The following is a 21,450-nucleotide window of genomic DNA, read 5'->3' as shown; positions in this document are numbered from 1 at the left end:
AGTTCCACCCCTCACCTTTGGGAACAGACAGGTTCAGTCTCTGCCAGCCCACACAATACTCACTCTGGCCCCAATGACAGAGTATCAAATTGTTGCATGAGCAGGAAAGGACCTTAAGTGGGCTCACGTCGAGAGAATGAACTGTAGCACAACTTCAACCACTTCCAGCAACCAGTCCAGCTCTGGGGTTGGGGCCAGGGTCATCTTGAGCATCCCTGTTCTGTCCTAAAACACATAGTGTCAACCCCCAAACCATCTCACAACAAGAAATAGGCCATTTGATAATAATTCTGAAACAGGTTTGAAAAGATTCAGTTCCCACAAGCAGCTGCTACAGCCTTACCTCTGAGCACCCTTCACCTGGCAGTGGTACCCAGCATCTCCCCAGGGTGGTGGAGCTAACCAGGGCCCTTGCACGACCTCATGCCAGCTCTCAGGGCTTTTCTTCATTTACCATGACTCATCCCTGAAGTTACATGATATTTCACAGCAACTCTGTAAATAAGTGAATCTTCAACAGGCTCAAGCGACCCCTGCATGCACAGACATTACACTGCTTTTTCCTCCTGCAGCACTGCACAGCTGAACAAATAGATTTCCTTTCCTGGGTGAAAAGTCCCAGAAACAGGGTTTTAAAATGAGCCCCAGGTTTTATTTCTTTAAACACTAGTAATAAGTAGTTTCTGAGAGCACTGATCTGATAAGCACATTTTACTTAGAGCAAAAGACAAGCAAATCAAAGCTAGTAACATTTGGAGGGGAAATGTCTTTATAATAACCATGAGTTGATTTTGTAGAAGAGCAGTTTTCAGGTGGTGAAGGTCCATCACAACATCCCTTGGCCACTGCCTATTGCTGGGCAGCATCACAAGGGACATGTCCCACTTCCCTGCACTCTTCCTGTTCCAAAACCACCTTCCCAAGAGTCTCCAGACAAAGACCATCATGGCTGGGAGCCCTTGAAATCCCCTTTACCTCCATGTCCTCCAACACCCCAGGTTTATTTACCCAAACATAAAAGGCATGGCTTAATGGTGAAGTTTTGTGTTTTATTGTGGTTGGCACCAGAAAAGCATTTGCTCTGTGTTATCTCCATACACACATGCCATCAACAAGACTGTGGCAATATTGGCTTATTGTGATTTTTGTTTCAAATGATTCTGAGATTTAGAAAAATACATTCACAAACCACCTGAGTCGTTTAAACTCAACGACTTCCTTCTATTTAATCACTGTACCCAAAAACGCGTAATAAAAAAATCATCCAAAGCTGTGCATTTGTCACTTGAAGTAGAACAAAACCACCCCAAAAACAGTTATCAGTTTGCAACACAATAAAAGCTCTGGGCTTTATTTAATTTGTATTTTAACCACAATGAAAATACAAAGAGCTGGTGGCAATCAGTGTTGGCGATGGGATTTATATGGGGTTTGAATACTAGTATTGTGGTCCTGTGGCCATCCCTACACGCTGCAGGCTGCACCAGCACAGTGGGAGGGTGCCTGGTGCTGGAAGAAGGCACCACAAAGCACATCCCACCTGTTTTTCCCTGGACTCCACATCCTGGGAGTCCCACCACTGGCAATCCCTGCGGTACCAAACCCTGACACCCTGCCCACAGAATGCTTCAGGTGAGGGTGGCCCAGCCCATCCCACCCCTGCCACCCCACATCACCTCTTACCCTTGATAAAGATTCAAGTTTGACCAAGTCCTGTTGATTTAATCATTTTTTAATAAAGCCATCGTTACTGAGTACACCAAGATTGCCAGTTAAGCTCTCTATATGTCGCTGGAGGTAACAGCGCTGTGATCGACAGCGGAACGGAAAAAAAAAAACCGAAACCAAACCAAAAAACAAACCCCAACCGAAACGAGGTAGGTTAAAACCAGCAACACAGACCTTGTTATGCGACACCCCAACACCACAGGCGGCCATGCTTGCAGCTACTGAGAAAGAAAACCCCAGATACGCACCGAAAATGGAAATCAACTGAGCAGAGTTTATAAGGACACGATTCAACCTGAACTAAACACACACACACGGTTCGGCACAGATGTTGTCTTTCACTGTATGTTGGGTAATTCCTAGGGAGTGGAGGGGGTGGAAAACAAGTAGATTCAGACCCTTGGCCGAAGAAATCACACATATATATATTTTTTTAAGCTCTTTACAAGCCCAATCCAGCAACGTGGGGGACAGGCAGCTTGTTTCGTGGTCCCCATCCCTGTGCCGGCTGCTTCCGCACGCCAGTGCCTGGCTCCGGACTCGGGAAAACGAGCGCCCACAACCTGCGCCGGCTTTGGCAGCACGGTCTGGTGCCCACGGCATCCCGGGAGCCGTCTGCGGCCACAAATCCCCCTCAGGGGCGAGCACGGGGCTCCTCCGACAGCTCCGCCGTCCTCTCCTCCTCCGATCCCCTGTCCCGGTGCCCGTGGCCAAGCCCCAGGGCCGGCGGGCACCTCTGGAGCAACAAGAAATGGCACCTCTGTCCCTATCAAGACACACTATTATGTGAAGATCCATATAGAAATATGGATTGACAGACTTGACAAAAATGGTAGCTGATTTTTATTAGTCTAAGGCTAGTAGTTTAGCCATTTAAAATCCATTTCCCAAAAGAGGGGAAAAAAACCTATTATTTTTTCTCTTCTTTAAAAATCCGTTAAGCCGTTGCTGCCAAAAGCAACATGTAAATGTTGGTGAAGGCAAAAGATTTCTAAAATTACCCAGCTATATGGTTATGGCCTTCATCACAAAGATAAAAGGTACATTTATTGTGCTGTCTCTCACCAGATTTAATTGGTAACTTTACAACATACTATATATTTGATGCTAGCAGGCAGACAGAATTAAAAACAGACTTTTTGACACTGTTTCTTTCCCCGTTCTTACAAAGTAGGGGACAAAGAAAAAGTAAAACTAAAAAATAAAATAAAATAAAATAAAGGAAAACTCATAACCCACTATAACACAGCGTAATCAGGAGACCTCGGGGGTTCCAAGCGTGAAAGTCCATCCCTGGCTGCAGTCCCTGCCCCGGGGCTGGCGGCACCGGGGGAGCGTGGGGAGAGGGTTCCTCGGTGCCCTCCACACCTGCCTCTACAGTGTTAGTCCATGTGTTTAATGTCCTTTAAATTACAAATAATGCCATGGTGGTGAGTGCCAAGTGCTCCTCTGTTACCAGTTCATCATGGAGTTTCTGTTGAGGGTCATGAAAAACACTTGGCTGCTTCCTCCGGATCTCACCGATGCAAAAAATACCTGTTTGGAAAGAAAAAACCCTTATTAAATACTCAGAGGATGGAGCTAACCCATGCCAGACTGGGATTAAATTGAGCCACTCATTAGTAAATGCAGTAATTAAAGCTCTTTTTCTCTCACTACCAAAAGGAGTTTGGAATGCCTTAAAAATACCAGGTTTTACTGCCACAGCATCATTTATTATGAAGTACTAACAAAAAACTGCTGTCAGTGGTCTGGATCTTGCTAAACATTCACCATTTGGGTCGATATCTGCCTCAGTCTGAAATGGCTTTTTTTGGAAAAGTTAGTCCTGGTATTTCAGCTATTCTTGAAAGTAAAGCTCAGAAAAACAACTTCCCTTCAACATGCTCAAAGCACAGAAACGGATCAGGAGTCTGGATGAAGGACTGGTTTGGTGCTTCTAGCAGGATCCACCAGCATTTGATCCCAATGGGAGTCTTAAAAAATATGTAAGTTATAATTTGCAAATATTGAAGCAGACAGTCTGAAGCCTCTGTCCTTATTAAAACCAAAAATTACTCAATCTTACCAGTTTAACCAGTTGTCCAGAAAGAGAAACATCTGGGTTTAGTATTTCAAACCCATCAGTGATCAGTTGGTTCCAGTATTTTAGAAAGATCAAGGTGGGCTTTTTCCAGCTTTGTTACAATTAGATTACTCTTAAATTAAACTTAAATTCAGCTTCTTGGGCAGCTTCCCATGACATACTCAACTGCAAGGTTAGGATACATTTTCCTGTGGAGCTTCAGCCTAACTCCATGCCCCAGGTAGGGCGGTGCTCAGCTAATGAGCAGTTGTTCAGTCACTAAAGTGATCATGGCCTCAAAGCTCACTTACTGCACATTATTAAACCCTGCTCTGGGGACACAGCAACCAGTTTCTTCACTGGTTGTGATTGTGTTCATTATGAAAGATCTCCCTCCTGCTTGGTCCTGACTTATCTTAGTGAAACCTTGTGTGAGGAACACCACCAGCAGAAACAGACCTTGGCATTTAACCATCTCTTCCATGCAAATATGCCTTTTCCTCCAGCAATTTCTCCTCATTCCCTGCCCTCCTTGCAACACCTGTGGCAGGGGTCATCTACATGACAGCCATGCAACTCTGGTGACCCTCCAGAGCAGTATTTATCACTGCTGTCCACAGAAACAGACAAGGCTGTAGAAGAAAATAATTTAAGATGCATCAAAATGTTTCTGCGCCAGAGCTCAAATCAGGGTCACTTACACACCCTTGTTGCTACTCAACTTGTTGAGTTCACTTGGAAGCCTCAATTTAATGTTCAAATGAAAGAACTGTGAGAAAGTCAAGCTAAGCCAATGCAGATCTCAGCTAGACATGGAAGAGATCTTGCAGGCTGAGGTCTCCCTCCACTGGAGAAAATTAACTGGGAATAAGCTTATGGGCACTTCTTATTAAACAGGACCTTCAGATTAATTATTAACTCAAGACAAACCAGACATAAGGTCTAAAAGCTCCTTGTAGCTGGCAGCACAGATACAGGCTTTGAAGTGGACTTACCTTATCATTTCTTTCACATAGAAACTTTAACCTTTGAGCTCGCTTGTGCATAAATACTCCATCCAAGTGTCCTGTCTCCACGGACCGGATTTCAATAGCTTTCTCTCCCCAGCCCATTATTTGATTGGAATGAATGTAGGCTGTCAAAAGGAAGCGTTTGGCAGGTGTTACAACTTGTGTTGAGTTAAATATTATGCAATGGGCAGAAAAGCTCTCATCAGCTGTTACTCAAAGCCTAAGCAGATCAGTGGAAGAGCTCTGACGGTCCCGCGTGCCCTGCCTGCAGGGACAGCAGCCTTTTCAGAGCACTTTTCATCCAGAAATTGCTGAGCAATTTAAACAGAAGCAGCACCACTTCTTCCGATTTCAGAAGGTCAGGAGCTGGGCAGTGTTTTGACTCCATGGGTTGTGGAGCTGAGCAACAGCAGAGCCAGAAGAGCAATGCAAGGGTTCCCAGCTTCACACCCAGCCCCCCTCCACTCAACACAGTATCCCACCAGTGCAACAGCTTGCATTATCTTACATTTATCTTATCTCATACTCAAAAATTTCAAATCTGCAAGAAATCACTTGCTTTTATTATGGAAGATCAAACTGCAGAAATTTAGCAGCTGCATCTCAGAGCTGGCTGAGGGAAATCCCTTTTGATAAAAGCCCAAACGACTCTACCTCAGCATTCTCAACTCTTCATCTTACTTGTGGCTTGTATTTTAAGCAGGTGAAGAGGAAGGGTTGACCTACCCACGGAAGTAGGCATTTCTCCCCACTGGAGCACCACGTCTTTAGTTATCCGCCCGTAGGTGTTCACATAGACACCCTCATCCTCGTAGCACACCAGCATCTCCATCCCGTCTGTCTTGGGCAGGATGACAATGGCGTGAGGAGTAATATTGCCCTGAATCTGCAGGTGAAACAGACCCTGAGAGTCAGAATTACACTGAATGGACAAAGGGGAAGGGGGAAAGGAGCAGAGCCTTGGGGGAAAAAAGCCCAAACCAACTAGAGAACAAAGCCCTCCCTCCATTCCCCAAACAGGCACAGGCTTTCAGAGATAAGCCTGAAGGGGAATAAACTGTCATGTTTACCCTACCATCAAAGCTGTCTGACACAGCAAGGATAAACAGGTTCAGCAATTACAGACAGATCACAACATACACGCCCCCAAGACTGATGGCTGACACTTGGCTGGAACACAAGCAAGCGATTGAGCCGATGAATCCATCACCAGTTCAAATCAAGGTAAATAAACTCAGAATTTTACAGGCAGGAAAGGGAGGAAATATCCTATTTTTTAGCAATCATCCTCTAGCTCCAAGGGCAGCTACACTGACCTTCCACCCATATCTACCTTTCCATAGCTAAGACAACACAAAACCATCCCAAACTGCACCAGTATTTCTCCCTCTGCTCTTGCCAGTTCTCACAAAGGAGACTGCTGCTTGGATCAGATTCAACAATTCCTGGGTTTGTTTAGTGACACAGTTTCCCCAAGACCAGTTTATGCTGGGCCAGCAGCATGGATGGAGCTTAAATGACCCAACACTGCTCCATGCAGTAATGCAGTGTACAGACAGATTCTCCTTTCTGTGGGACATGGCAACCTTAAACTTTACTGCTCCTGCACGAGGGCAGAAACAGCCTGTGCAAATGATGAACATGAAGTATGTGACAGCTCCACGTCCTCTTTAAGTGAGCACAGCACTAGGGAATGTCACACCCATCACTGGTCCCTCCTTCTGAGCCCCCGGGAGCCTGTCCAAACCTCACTGGTGCCCCGTGTTCTTCAGGCAGCAGCACTGCCTCTGTACTCACGTGAGATGGTATATAGATATCATAGGAGTTCCCAGAATCTACATCAATCACATGGAAACCAGTGTGGGATCCAAAGATAACCTTCAGCCTCTGACCCTCTTCTACAGTGAGATCCACGAGCAGTGGCTTGTGCTGGAGATCTGCAAAAGACTTTTATAATCCCTTCCATGAGCATCACTGAAAACCAACAAATCCCCATTGCAGCAGCGTGATATGGTTTTGAAATTGTATTTGACTGTGTTTCCTACTAAATATGTGGTTATTTATACTGCTGCTCTCTGCTCCCCTGTCAGATGCCTCAGAGGGTATTCAGCCATCCCAGCAGATCAGTGCCCACCCTTGCCAAGCACAGCTCTCTCTCACAAGAGCCTGAGGCCAACACAAGGATTTGGTCTCTAAAGGAAGGCGACAGCTGAGTTTTACATGAGCGTGTGTTCGGTCTCTCTCCGCAGAGATCCGTGACCACCCACCTCCTCTCTTGGCAGGGATCACCGCTCTGGTTTGGGCAGCTGAAATCAGTCAGGTTAGCAAAGACCTGCTTCCCTGCTCCATCTAACCTGCTGCATCAAGGCTGGGACCAACCCCCAGCCATGGATCAATGTCCCCATGGCTTAGGTGCTCAGCAGGACACTGAAACACCCGTGGGGAGAGGAAAGGGCTCCTGGCACTCTGTGCAAGGACCACTCTGAATCCTCACAGGGAAAATCAGTGAGTGGCATTTCCCTCTCCCAACAGATCCCTGCCTACAAGACAAGGCAAGGATGTTCATCCCCCCAGGCTGCAGGAGCAGCACCAGGAACACCAACCAACACTCTCAGAGCCCATGGAAGTTGGATCCCAGACCATTTTGATGCTGCTGAGCTCTCCATGTCACTGAGCCCATTTATTCTGGCTTTTGTTCAGGAAATGCAAATGTGACCTAATACTGAGTAAGTCCATTTGTGTTGGAAAGATGTAAAATCAGATTACTCAGCATGAACATCTCCACAAGACATTGCCCCTTGTGACTCGTCTCTGCACAGAGCTTGGGATGAAAAGTGCTCTAAAGGACTAAGTACAAAATACCCACTACTGGAGGAGAAAGGTCTCCCTGAGGAAGCCGAGGTAGGTGAAAAGGGAGAAAAAAAGAGAGAGAAAGAGAGAAAGAGAGGGTCACTCTCCCAAACTTTCTGTCTTGAAACAGAATCCACATTGCAGAAGGGGAGAGGACCTTGAAAAAGAAAATAGAAAATCACGCCAGCCTATTTTTGTACTGTATGTTAAAAATTAGTCAGAGGGGAAAAAAAAAACCCAAACACAAAAACCCCACAAAAAACACCCACCCAAATCCCCAACTCAATTTTACTCATATGCATTTGATCAGCTTTCTGCACATTCCTTAAGTAAAGCCTGCTAGCATAAACTAATAATAACACTTCTTCATTGGCCGTAAGCAGAACATATCCAATCTCTTCAGCCAGCAAGGATCCCGTCTCCCATGCCTGCAAGGCATCCTGAGGAGCTCAGTTACATAAGCAGGATGCTTTCCTGCTCTGAGTACAGAAATCTCATGTATTTACAATTACAGAATGTAAAAGGCAAACATACCTTAAATGCCATAAACTTGTGATATGGTTTAGGAGCCCAAGCGTAGATCTCTACAGCGTTCTTTAAGGCAATCACCAAGAACTTGATTCTTTCATATTTCACTAAAATAAAAATAAACCCAATTTTAAAAACATTCACTCTCTTTCCGACACATCTCCAGGAACAGGTTCTCAGGCTGTCCCTCTCTTGATTCTCATTACATGGAGTCCACCTAATGCATAAAGATTAATTCCAAATTTACTTGTGGCTATGGTCTACCCGTACTTTTAATATCAAATTGTCAGGTCAAACCTAAGACTAGAGAACAAAACCACATCTCTTGAGACATTTATTTCCACTCACCAACTTTGTAATGGATGCATCCCTCCAGGTCCCCAACTGTGATCCAGCCCTGCTTCTTCTCCACCTCAGGGTCATTGTGTAAAATCCTGTTTCTCAGCCAGGACAGGTAGTACACACGCAGCTTGTTCTTCTTTCCTGTTGGCAAAGGAAATGTCCCTGTCAGAGCAGAGCATGTTTGCATGGGCCATCTTGAGGTTTCAGTGCTTATTTTCAATCACAATATGATAGAATTCAAGTCCATTCCATGATAAAAGTAATATAAACAGTAATGGAAAATAGCAATTTAATTGTTGGGTTTTTCCTTGGGAAGAAATATATGGAAAGCAAAGCCCAGCCCTCTGTCTCGCAGGCTGCAGGCAGACACTGGAAAAGCCAGGGTTTTGCTTCCCACAGGCTGGAAATAATCCTTTTCCTATAAATCAGTGTTCACAGAGGGACAGTGGGGCTCAGTGGGGCAGTGACCCCAACCCTCATACAGCTAAAAGCTTATCCAACCACTCAGCTACCTGGTTTCGTCCCTTTCCTCTCCTTCATACAACATTAATTCCACCCTGGAGATGAGACAGGAGCTCCGTGACCTGCAACAGGCACTGCTGTTTGCCAGCAAGCCTGGTGCTGGGCTCTGCAATGCTGAGGGGCTGCCAAATTCCTGCACGGCTGCCTGCTCTTGGATGGCTGTGACATGGCTGCAAAATCCCTGTGGCTGCAGAGCCCCCGTTACAGGGACAGGACACAGCTCACACCAAGCCTGGTGGGACGGGACCCAAATGATAAACCCTGTCTGCTCACAGGTTTCCACAAGTCCCCAGGACTCATTCTCAGCATCATCTTGGGGCTTGGTGCTCCCCCCACTCATTTTCCAGCTGTACTAAACCCCTTATCCCGACAGCTGTATCCCAAAACCACAGGGGAGCTGCAGACCAAGGTAAATGATGGAGCTGGGAGTTTGGAGCTCTGTCTGAATGGAGGGAGCAGGAATTTGCAGGTGAATGCTGAGCAAGGCCAGGGGGTGTTAACAATGTGGAAGCAAATAGAAGGATGATATCAAGCAATTTCCTAATGAGCATTATCTTGCTGCCCTCTGTGAGCTTTGTGGGACAGGTATCAGCAGAAGACTCTGCCCTGGCTCTGTCACCCGTGTGCTCCTCGGGGCTGCTCTGCAGGAGGATGCTGGATGCTCTCCTGGGAGGCTGGACTACAGAGGTTTTGGGTTTTTTGCCAGAAATCACCCCATGAGCCTGACATGAGCACTCTGGAGCTCCCAGCTAAACATGGGGACAGTGAAAAGTCTGTGGCCCTCACAACACTTGGGACAGCCTGAGCACAGCCGTGGTCTGAACTGGAAATCTGAAGCCATGGATGATGGCTCCCTCAGCCAGAGCCAAACAGAGCCAAAAAGCAGAGCTCTTTGCCCCTCAAGCTGTGACTACCTGCCTTGCCTGTATCCTGCACCCCCCTTCATGGCTAAAGGAGGCTGGAGATGATGTGCAGTCAGCAGGTGAAGGGACCAAACTCTCTTGAACGCAGATTTAACTCATTTGATTCCAGAATAAACCACCTCCATCTCCCCTGGGAGCTTCCCTCTGACACCAGTGAGCAGGTTTTGTCCGAGCTGGAACTACTCGGGGCTTGTGGCCGAGCAGGTGAATGACGCGCTGAAAACACGAGAGGAGCACCTGATATTGTCACGAGGACGTTGAGGCCCTCGAGGACGTCCATCTGCTGGAATCGCCGCCTGTTGATGAGGTTGTACACCTTTCCTTGCCCACTTCGATCCAGCAGCATCAGGCCATTCTCTGTGCCCACCAGCAGATTCACACCTGGAGAGGAGAGGGCCATGGGCGCCAGGAGCCACGGCTGCTCCCAAGGACAACACCCCGAGCTCGTCTCTGCTGCCACCCAAAGTGTGGCCAACCCAGCTAATGCTGGGACCTTCCCATGGACAGAAAGGGTCACTCCTAGAGCGCAGGGGGATGTGAGCCTTGGGGGATGGAGAAGGGGCCAAGCAGAAGCAGGGGCTTGGTGCTGCGGTGACACATTCCCGTCCCAGCACCACGGGCTCCCGGGAGCCGCGCCGAGGGCCGGGCGTGCCCGGGGCTTACCCCACAAAGCAGCACAGAGAATCTCCGAGTTGAAGCGCTTCTTGTACTTCCGGATCTCCGGGGTGTCGCTGTGGGGACGGATGTTGGTGGGGTTCACGTTCACCACCGAGATCTTCCGCGCCTCGTTCAGCTTGGCCTGCTCCTGCCTGAGCAGCTCGCTGGTGAACAGGGCTGGCAAGGAAACACCAGAGGACAGGGAGGGGTGATGGGTTAACTGTTCTGTCACCTCTTTTTTTGGGACACAATGACAATACTTGGGTTATTTCTCGACGAGGGAGGCATCACTGTGTTACAAGACATTAGTTTGCCCAAGCAGACAGGAGGGTGGATTTCTGCTGCTTCCTGTTTCCTCCCAGACCTTTCTGGTGGCATTTTGCTGGTGGGGGAGAACAAAATGGATGGCAGCTGGAGAGGGCAAGGATACAGGCAGGAGTTATGTTTGGACAAGAGTGAGTGAAATGTACGAGGTTCACTGGGGTTATTTAGGCTCCCCGACCTGCTTTTCCACAAAGCACTCCCATCTCAAACTGGCCACACTGCCTCCTACCAGTAGCAGATGACTCTTCGTCCTCGTCTTCATCTTCATCGGTTGGCGAGGTCTGATACACTCTGGTGTCCACAAAGGGGGTGAAAGAGGCTTTGGTGCTACTTCCCATACCATACTGGAAAATAAACAGTAAAGAGAGAGCTCAGAGCACAGAAATAACAGTAATTTTGTGCATCTGTGTACGTGTAAGACTTTCTAATTAGCAAACAGCGCCTGCCTCTGCGGTGCCCTTTTTGAGCCCTCTATGAACATCTGCTCCTCCTCCCCAAAACTAATCAGAAACAAACATTAAATTGGATTTCTGAGTGTCTGTGAGCAACAGAAAATGGGAGGAGCAGGGCCTGGCTCTGCTCTCTCCTCACAGGCAGAAGCACAGCCATGAAGACAGTCAGCAGAGAAGCCACAGGGCCAGAGGCAAAAGCCAACACAGATAAAAACCAATCGAGAATCACAGAATCATTTAGACTGGAGCAGACCTTTAAGATCATCAGTCCACCGGTTTACTTGTCTGCATGCCTTAAACCCTCTCTGGGATGTCAGGCAGGCGAGGGTTTGCTTTTCCCACTTTCCCATAGCAGCTGAAGTTGGCAGGATGGTGCTAGGAGCCCCTGTGAAGCCCTGGCCTGGGGCAGCTGGCACAGTTTTAAATTGTCCCCAGCATTTCAAGGGGGACTGCAGAAAAGGGCATTTCTAAGTTAACAAAACTTAACCTGAGGGTGTCACAGGGAATGCTGGAGCCAACACTTCACTGAGGGAATCTGGGGATGAACACACTGCAGTGTCACATTGCTTTCTTTTTAAAACCGTTGCTTTAAGGCAGAAAATGAGGCTAAGACCACCTTCCAAGCAAAAGGAAATCCTTGCCTTTGGAGTCAAAGTGACGTGAATTCCCACCTTCTTTGAGCAGCTTATCCTTCCCACTCCAGCATTTACCCAGGACACGCTTTATGGATGAGCTCAGTTTAGAGCTGCAACAGCAGCAAAACCCAGCTCACTCTGCAGCACCACTACAGCTCATGTTTTTCTTCTCTGGGACATTGTCCTTTTTGTGAAATTAATCTTCCTCAGCTTTCACCCAGTCACCAAGCCCAGGCTGCTCCCCATGCCCACTGCCACAGACCCCGTGTGACAGCTGCCATGGGGACAAGTCCCCCATGCCGTGGGGAGATGCGCCATGGGGAACACCACCACCCTGGTACATCCCCACTGAAACCAGGCTGGGCCTGTGCCTGTCCTCCAGTGGGCTACAAAGGATTCAGGGCCACAAAAAAACAGGTATAGGAGCAGCTTCGTGGTTCGTGACTTTTCCAAGCATTTTGGGGCTGGCATCCATGGGCAAGCCAGCATCCATTCCAAAATCAGGCTGCACATCCTGCTTCCCTCCCAACCCTATTCCCTGACAGCCTGGCTGTTTCCATAGAAACGGGATGGATTTCTAAACAGAACATGGCAACTGAGGCCCGCAGAAGGAGTTAACAGCCTGCGGCAGGGAAGGCTGCGGGCACAGATAGCACTACTTTGTGCTTCTCCCCTATCCAAGAAATACATAGATTTTTTTCGCTGTGCTGGATGTCTTTTCCATACAACAATAGCAATTTAAGGAAGAGAAGATTTCAGTATTTGCAGGGATTTCCAGCTGAGAGCCAGGTGCTTTCCAGCAAATGAATTACGAATAAACCCCTTATCCCAACGCACCGAGCATTTTTCCTTGCTCATATTCAGTTTTTCCCCTCAGAAGCTGACATTTTAATAGCTTCCAAGCCTGATATTTAAATATTAAGACTTCATCTTCCTCCAGGTCCTGTTCAACAGCCTCTAAACCTGTGTGGTGGCTTACAAAGAGCATCAAGATGCAGGCTGAGGTTGTGCTCGCATGAGTCACCTGGAAGCCCGTGAACAAAATCCCCAAGTTTCCACTCACACCCACGCCCTGCTCAGTCAACTCTAAAAATACAGTCTTAGATATGGAAAAGATCTTTTTGGTTGATATTCTATAAATGAATACATCTAAACCCGATCCCAGGCTGCATTTCAGCAGCCCCAGGATGACCGTGGAAGGTGTTACTTTCAGGATCGACTCCCTCATTGCTGCTTTTAATGCCAATGAGGAAACGGATAAAAACTTGAGGTCAAGTCAGGCACCATCTGTTCTTACGTTTTATCAATGCCCAATTCCAAGAAATTTTTATTTTTATACTGCTTGTAAAAGTACACCATAAAGTGAGAACATAATTTCTATGGAAGAACATAGGATGGCAGAACTTTTGAAGCACAATCCACAAAATGAAACACAAACATTAAATACAATAGCTTAATTAGCACCAAATGGGTTGATTTCTCATGGGAAAAGAGAACTGTGTCTGGTTCCCACAGCTAGGGATGGTGAGCAGGACACATCAGTTCCCTTGGTTTATTTGTCACATCTTGTACTTTCTAAGACTTTTTACACTTTATACAATTTTGATGTTCAATTGTGTCCCTGTAAAACACCTACCAGAAGAGAAACACTTTGCCATGACAGGAAACACACGATTTTAGAGGTGTGCAGGGTTTTCCTACTCTGAAGAACTATCTGGAATTTTGTTGGCTTTGATTTTTGGTAACCTTTTCAGTCATGATAATTATCAGAGGTTGCACAGATGGAAGCTGGGCCCAGTTGAAGCTAATGGCATCACTGGGTCTCAGCACTTCCTTTTATATCCAAGTGTCAAACAAACATGGGACTTTCTCATCAGTTGGCAGCACTCGTGTCACACCACCAGAACTCTAGCTGGTGGGCTTGAAAGACCTAATAAATCTTTCTCTCATCAGCCACAGACCCCTATAGCAGTAACCCATCCGACTCCCTCGTATTTCCACTACACTCACCCACGTGGACCAGAAATGCAGAGAGGGAAGAGCCAAGAAAGCCAGAGAGGGAAGCAGAAGAGCCCCGTCACGGGGCAGAGATGTTAATACTTGATTTAAAAGCGATGCAAAGGAGAAAGAGGAGCCCCCCACCACCTACTTCAGGCACCGAGTCCATGTCCTGTGCATGCGTGGAGACTCGCCCCAGGGCCTCGGTCGGCGTGCCCGCTGGCGAGTGGCTTTGCTGCACCAGGTCAGGCAGATTGATGTGACCTGCAAAGCCATTGCTGGCTGCGTGGCCAGAACGCTTTTTTTCACCAGAGGTCTGCAGAGACACAAGGCATGAGGAAGAAAGAGAGGGGGCGGGGGAGGGAAAAGAAAAAGAAGAGAAAAAAACCAAACAAAACTAAGTTGTCAGCAGTTCCCCATTCCCAGAGCAAGTGCAGGAGAAGGACCCTCTCTGTTCCATCCCCATGCAGTCTGGCAAGCAGCAAAGCAACCCCCCGCTCCAGGAGCATTAAAGACAGGATTAATGACAAAGTCAATACAGAGTAATTAGCCACGAAACAGCGAGAGAAGCCTGATCACTGTTGTATGAAGAAAAGGAATGTAGGGCAGATTCTGCGCTTGCTCCCGTGGGTGCAAACCCCATGGCCAGCTCTCTTCCCACACGGCCACCGGCCCCTGGCGACAGCAGAATCTGAGCCCTCCATCAGCGTTAGCCTGGACAGCTTTGCACAGCTATGGCAAAGAGCAGCCTGACTGCAAGTGCCAGCACAGCCCTGTCCCATGTTTCTGTGACCCAAACCAGCAGTGAACAGCAGCAGCAGCAGCGCAGGAGTGGCAGAACCACCGGCAGCTCGCCCTGCACACGACGCTCCTTGGGTTTCCTTGGGGTTCCCCTTCCTCTCCATCCCCTCCCTGTGCAAGGCAGGTACTGGGAAGTTTCTCCCTTTGCCATTTTGATGAACTTCACCTACCTGGAGCACATCAATGAGATTGTCACAGAGATTTACCCATTTACTGGGATTAGTGGAAACTCTAACTGGGCTCACCAAGCCCCTGACTAGTCCTGATGACATTTATCTTTTGATTGCTCATTACCATCACCTTCAACCACACTTTGCCATCCCACCAAAGAGTGAAAAGCCCTTTGCCCAAAGCCCACCAACCTCAGTGAGACCATCCTCTGATGGCTATGGTGGTGAGGAGGGGAAAAACAGTAAACACCCAGCACAAGGCTACAGTTTGGATTTCTTATCATGCTTTCTCCTCCCAGTGGGGTTTTCCAGCTGCCTGTCTTGCCCACGGCTTTTGAACCCTTCTGCATCCCATTTATCACACAGCCTCACTGGCACAGCATGGGTTTCACTGCTGTGCTGCTGAACACAAGCTCATTTCAGAAACAGCTGCCAGTTACACAGGACCTTGTTCTCCCACTCACCCAATCATCCTCCCTGATTCTGGGAGGTGCAGAGCCATGGGGACCCCTGCTCTGAACAGCTCCAGCCCAGTGAGGGATGAGGTGGACTGTACTACCACCCCCCCAAAAACTGATGGAGAAAGGCAGAAAACATGCTGTGACTTCTTTTGCTAACTCCTTCCTCTCTTTCAAAGTTGCATTCATCTTTTTCCTTCATATGTGAATATTTTAGATAAATGGAATTAAGAACTAAAATGCTGCTCAAGTCTCGCTTGCATTTAACCTAAACATCCCTCCTTTATGATTGCTGACTCCAAGCTCCCCTCCCTCCCTCTCCTCTCCCATCCACCACCCTTATGTGCTGGTGGGACACTGACTCCCCTGCTCCCTAACTGCATCCCTACCAGGGCCTCCTGCCCTCTCACCAGGAGTCCAGCTGTCCATCTGCACTTCCAGCAGCATCACCAGAGCATTCCAGCTACTGGGAAACCAAGAAACACTGAGGGAGATCTTCCACAGGCACTGAAGGTGCCTCCTCTGCCCCACTCCTGCAGTACCATCCCTCAGCATTGCTCCCACCTCTAAAGCACTGGCTCACATCCATCTGGGATGCCCAATGCCTCCCACAGTGGGCTCTGAGCAGGACCAGCCTCTGCTACAAGCCCCCAAATGCTCTACAAACACTGCACGGCTCTAAAAGTCACACGGCAGCAAAGGCTGGGAAGAAGAGGGGAAACTTCGGGCCAGTTCCAAGTGAATTAACTAAATGCTGTAAATTGAAGGTAACTCCTGCTGCCTGGAGCAATGGTGGGGTTACAGCAGAGCCATTTGCAGGAGCCTCCTCCCCGCCGTGCCCTGGCACTGCCATTCACTGCTGTTTGTAGTTCTGAGAAACATTTGCACTTGTCACATTTGCTCCGAGTGTAAATTGCATTAACGAGAGCGCTAACGAGCACAATTTACTCCGTGTTTTGTGTTCCGGACACACAGCACTGTTAGTTTTTGTGCTTACATGGGCAAAACCTCCTGAAGATGCTCCATGGAAGTGTTTGTTTTACAACTTACCTCCCTCACCATTAAAGTCCCTTCCCTTGAAATATTGCTAAACGTATCTGCGTGGGAAGTCTCTAGCCCATGGGTTGTCACCATTCCCAGGTTGTACGGCTCGTTGCTTCCAGGAATTCCTGTTGGTCTGGGGACAGGATGGAAAAGCATTAATGATGAGTATTTCCTATGTTAAACTAGATGAAAAATCCTCTAGTACCGTATTATTTCAATAAGGGTAAGGCTCTGTATCTCCCAAGAAAAAGAGTTAGAAAAATATATCCACTTAGCTGTATGGGGAAGTGATTGATGCTGCCAGAAATACAGGACCAGGGTTAGGTTGATAAACTACAGATATAGCACAGAGACCAAAGAGAGGGACCATTCTCTTTCTTATCCCAAGGTGTCCTGAGAGGAGTACTGATGAACAGGTAACAAGGAGTGGCAGTCCTGCTCTACTGTGTGTCATTTTTTTCTACTTAAAAAAGCTACAGAAACCCAAAATTTACTCCCTTTATTCCCCATCTCAACTCCTGAAAAGGGAACACCAGAGCACCTGATGGCAAATAACAAGGGAGGGGTGGGGTTTGGAGAAGGTGTGGGCAGGAGGACAAGTTGTGTCCTGTAGCTTTCTGCTGTTTTCCAGGTAAAAATGTAGCCCTAACCCGTGGTTTCACCTTGAAATTTCCATGCTCCTATCTCAAGAAGGAGGCTGGAATTTATTAAATTTTAGGACTGCCTGAGATTGGATGTCACAGGTGCTGAGCAGCCCCCATTACTTTACTATTACATTCTTGGCAGACTGGGTGCTTAAATATAACTTGAACAAATCCTCAGGCAAATGACAAGCACCCCTGGATGATCAGACCTGTTACTTTGCATTTAAAAGCCACACAGACCACTTGCTTCCATCAGTGTGAGGCAATGCACTCTTTAACTCCTGTGCACACCAACAAGCCCGGAGGCTTGTGAGGGAGCCTGGTCGGTGAAAAGCCAAAACAAGCCTGCACTAATCATGGGGTTACTGCTCCAAGGTGAGAACTGAGCCTTGGGGACCCCAAGGTGGGACTGGCTCCTTACCTGTATCGTATCAAACCTACAACTGGACAAGCATCACAAAGGCACTCCAGACAACAGCATGCCATATTCCTATGGCACCTTTCATGAGAGGAGCTCACACCTCCCTACCATTAGCCTTTCACCAAAGGATGAGAAAATAGCAGAGTTATTCCAGTTTTAAAATAAGAAAGCAAGGCCAGAGGAGGTTATGTTAATTTTGAGACCGTACAGCCAGTGAATGAATGGCTGTGGTAGCCTTGAGGTCCCAGATTTCCACGTCATCCTGCAAGAATTCCCTGGCCACAGGCAAGAGCTGGCTTGCACAGCTCAAGGAGAGGGAGCTGAAGGGAGTCATCAGTCTTCAGATGGAGAAATGGTATCTCCAGAGGAGGAGGGAATAAACAACCCCTCCTGTCCACTGGGACACAAAGCAACGGATAGGTTTATCCTGCAGCAGGAGAGACCTGGATAGAGCTGGAATGAAGAGCAGCCAAATGTTCAGGGAGGATACCCAAGGAAGTTTAAACATGGGTGACATTAAGATCAGTCAGAAGGTGCAGCAGAAGATGAGATGATCTCTCTTGGCCCCACTTTCCACTGACAAACACTGAACACAGAAAAATAAATCTCTGACAAAAAACCACCGCAGTACATCGAGGCTGAACTCGAGTTAAGGTCCCTTTTGTGAAATAAGGGTGTAACTCAGAGCATTTGCTTTCTTTTTTCCCAGACATGGGCCAGTGCAGCTCTGCCTGCAGACACCCCTGCATCTCCACCCTCCATCTCTGGGACATGACAGAGACAGGACATTATGGGACATGTGGCATTGGGTTGGCAGGGGCTGGGGGCATCCAGCTCACTGCTGTGCCTGTCATCCCCCACATGTGACTGCAAGGCACCCAGTGAGACATTTATCCGCTGGGAAGTGCTGTGTCAAACCCAAGGTGTCTGAAGAAGGATGTCAGCACAGATTAACCACTCCTGATTAAACTCCTCTTCCACGAGCAGCTTGAGGCCCCTTCTCACACGCCTGACTGCCCAACCGACTGCTGCACATTCAGAGCCATCCCTCTGCCTCCTGACTTGCTCCAACCAATTCCAAGAGCTCTGTTTTAATTCTTCTGCTGGAAGGAAGCTCCAATCCGGGAGCTTGGCACTCTGAATAACACTGACCCAAGGAGACATGGTCTCCCTGCCACTTAGAGGGCTTCTGTGCTGCTCCATGCCCTACCCACCACCATGAATCAGAGAATCAAGGAACAGTTTAGGTTGGAAAAGACCTCTAAATTCCTTGAGTCCAACCATTCACCCAGCACCATCATGCTCACTGCTAAACCATGCTCCTGAAGCCAGGTATGCCTATATCGACTGTAACTCATTTAGCAGGAAAAATGGAAATTAACTGATTAAAATGATCCCCTGAAACCTTCCCACAGCTCCTTTGCAAATTCAAAGGGGCAGAATTTAGATCCTGCTGCCAGGCAAAGACCTCCAGAAATGCCCCTGCAAAGCACTGGGTGGGAAGCCTGAGCAGAGATGCTCCAGGAGCTCTCTCTGCATGGCAACAGCTCCCTGCAAGTGTTGAAGCTGTGCTGCCCTGATCTGGAGAGACTCAAAAGCACAAGTGTCCCATGGGACACAACAGTCTGCTGACCTCGTCATTTCACCACTTTAACCCACCAACACTGACTGAGCCAATGGCAGAAATCCAAGACAAAGATTCAGGATTATTACAATCCTGGCTCTACCAGTTGGCACTGGGCAGGCCACCAAGTACTGACACTTTAGCATGGCTTAATTTGGGGCAAGACCAGACTCAAGAGCAGGCAGAGCTTTAACACACCCATCCCATGGGCAGGGCCCATGGTGTTGGTGAGGTCAGCTGTGCCCACTCTGGCCAAAAACCTGCCTGGATCATCAGCAGGAACAGCTCCATCAGCTTTGAGCCAACATTAACTGAATATGCAGCGGAAATAGCTCAGTTTTTCACATTAATTTCTCTAGTTTGGAACAGGAAAAACACTCATGTGAGTACATGATCCCTTGCAACCATGACGCTGTTCCCAGTGCCAGCTACCAAACACGGACACATCCTTCCTCCCAGCCACTGCTCCTCCATGCTGAGACACACCAGAGTTTCACCTCCAGGCCAAGACACATTGGGACTGCACCTCCAGAAAAACCCACCCTGGAGTTTCATGGTTTGTCCCCCCAAAAGAAAGCGTTCCTCACATGAGCCGTGGGATGTCACTGACAGGCACGGTCCCATCATGTGTCTCGTTCTCCCCATCCTCCTCCTCCTCCTCGCTGCTCTCTGACTCCTCGCTGGAGGAGGAATAGTCCGTCACCTTCTTCAGGGGCCGATTGGTTTCTTCAATGCGCAGCTCCCGCAACTCTTTGGCTAAAGCCGTCAGATCCTACAGGGGATGGGGGCAAGGAAACAAGGAAGCGATGGCTGTTACATTCAGAGCAAGAAGAACGTCACATACATCTCTCCAAAAGCCAATGCTAACAGCACGAGCAACAAGAAATAGCTTTACAGAGTCGTTACAAACATGAGACAAACGTAAGACAATGTTTGTAGCATGTAGCATTTATTAAACAAAACAAAACTGGTTTACGCTCACTGAAAAGTCAATAGCCAACCTCTTCTTTTTCTCTTTGGAACGTGTATGTGCATATATATACACACACTTATATGTATATACACGACAAAATTATATTTGTTGGAAAAGGTGAAGTTCAGTCACCATCATAGTAAACTGGAAAACAACGTCACTTCAAAGATTGGCTCGGAGAATTTCTCCTGCAGGGTTTTCTCTTCTTTCAAACTTCTCAAAGAGACCCCGTAATGGTATTTATTCTGTAATAAATGCATTTGGGAAGGAAGCAATGACAGCATCTCCCATGGAGTGGTGCAATCCCCACGTCAAGAGCTGCTTCCATGGTGAGTCCCCGCTGTCGGGCGGCTGCTGAGAGGCGGTGAGGAGCACGAGGAGAAGCGCCCAGCTCAGCCAGACTTTGGAGTCACAGCTCTGAGTCAGCCACACGATCAAAAAATAATAATAACAAAAAAATAAATCCCTCAGCGGGACCCATTAAGCACTTTATGTGAAATGTGGCAGCCTACAAGCTAAGGGAAAAATAAAATAAAAAAAAAAGTCTTGAAACAAGAAAAAAGATAGGAGCAGTCCCAAAGCCTACTCATAATTTTTCAGTTTACCATGACTTTGATGAGGTCTCAGACCCGACAGTCATATAAAATAGACACTGCTATTTCAAAACAAGGAACATGGCAGGCACCGTGTAGAAAAGAGACTTTTTGTTATCTTACATGCTTTTATAGCAATGCAGGGGGAAGCAGTAGGGCAGAAAAGCATGAGAGCTCGAATTAGAATGGGTTAGAGAACTCTGTTGCACAAGACATGCACATGACGAACAAAGCATCGCAATTGTCAGTCTTACCATTTCTCCCTATATTAGTGACCGAGGTAGCCATCAGTGCATTCGGTCAGAGATAAAGGATTAGGGAGAAAGAAACTCATTGAAAAAGACTAAATTCCACAATTGTCTTACGGCCATACTCTCATTTACTGCATTTCCAGTTTACCGTTCCAGCAGGGCGACTACGGCAATATTAATTATGGTTGCAAAAGGAGCTCTTAAAATCTATCCTGTTGACATGTGGAGAAAAGGATGGAAAAGCTCTATGGCTGAGATGCAAACCCAGTTTATTTTTTAATGGTGAGGTAGGAATGTTTTGTAAGCAATCTGTGCTTTGGTTGCTGATAACCCACACCTCCCAGCAGGCTCCCACTGGTGACAGCTGCACATTCTGCTCCCAGGTCTGCCCTGCCTCTGATGTACAAACTCCCCTGGATATTGGAGAGCTTTGCATC

At 47.6% G+C, this 21,450-nt stretch overlaps 1 protein-coding gene across 3 annotated transcripts in view; it reads right to left on the bottom strand.

Moving 5' to 3' along the window:
- Positions 1-1,724: 1,724 nt before the first annotated feature.
- TNIK (TRAF2 and NCK interacting kinase) overlaps positions 1,725-21,450 on the bottom strand; it is a 151,460-nt gene continuing 131,734 nt past the window's right edge. For 2 of the 3 annotated variants that reach the window (XM_082288219.1, XM_082288221.1), the window contains 12 exons: positions 19,784-19,968; positions 16,514-16,640; positions 14,186-14,350; positions 11,179-11,293; positions 10,632-10,802; positions 10,206-10,349; positions 8,530-8,664; positions 8,188-8,288; positions 6,601-6,750; positions 5,530-5,689; positions 4,789-4,928; positions 1,725-3,264 (listed from right to left, as the gene is read on the bottom strand). In XM_082288219.1, coding sequence (XP_082144345.1) covers positions 3,181-3,264; positions 4,789-4,928; positions 5,530-5,689; positions 6,601-6,750; positions 8,188-8,288; positions 8,530-8,664; positions 10,206-10,349; positions 10,632-10,802; positions 11,179-11,293; positions 14,186-14,350; positions 16,514-16,640; positions 19,784-19,968 — 1,677 coding nt within the window. In that variant the 3' untranslated portion in view covers positions 1,725-3,180. The remainder of the gene's footprint in view (positions 3,265-4,788; positions 4,929-5,529; positions 5,690-6,600; positions 6,751-8,187; positions 8,289-8,529; positions 8,665-10,205; positions 10,350-10,631; positions 10,803-11,178; positions 11,294-14,185; positions 14,351-16,513; positions 16,641-19,783; positions 19,969-21,450) is intronic. The other variant, XM_082288220.1, reaches the window with a different exon arrangement.

This window comes from Coloeus monedula (assembly GCF_965178545.1).
Source record: "Coloeus monedula genome assembly, chromosome: 10".
NCBI lineage: Eukaryota > Metazoa > Chordata > Aves > Passeriformes > Corvidae > Coloeus > Coloeus monedula.
This window is presented reverse-complemented; position numbering and strand designations above follow the sequence as displayed.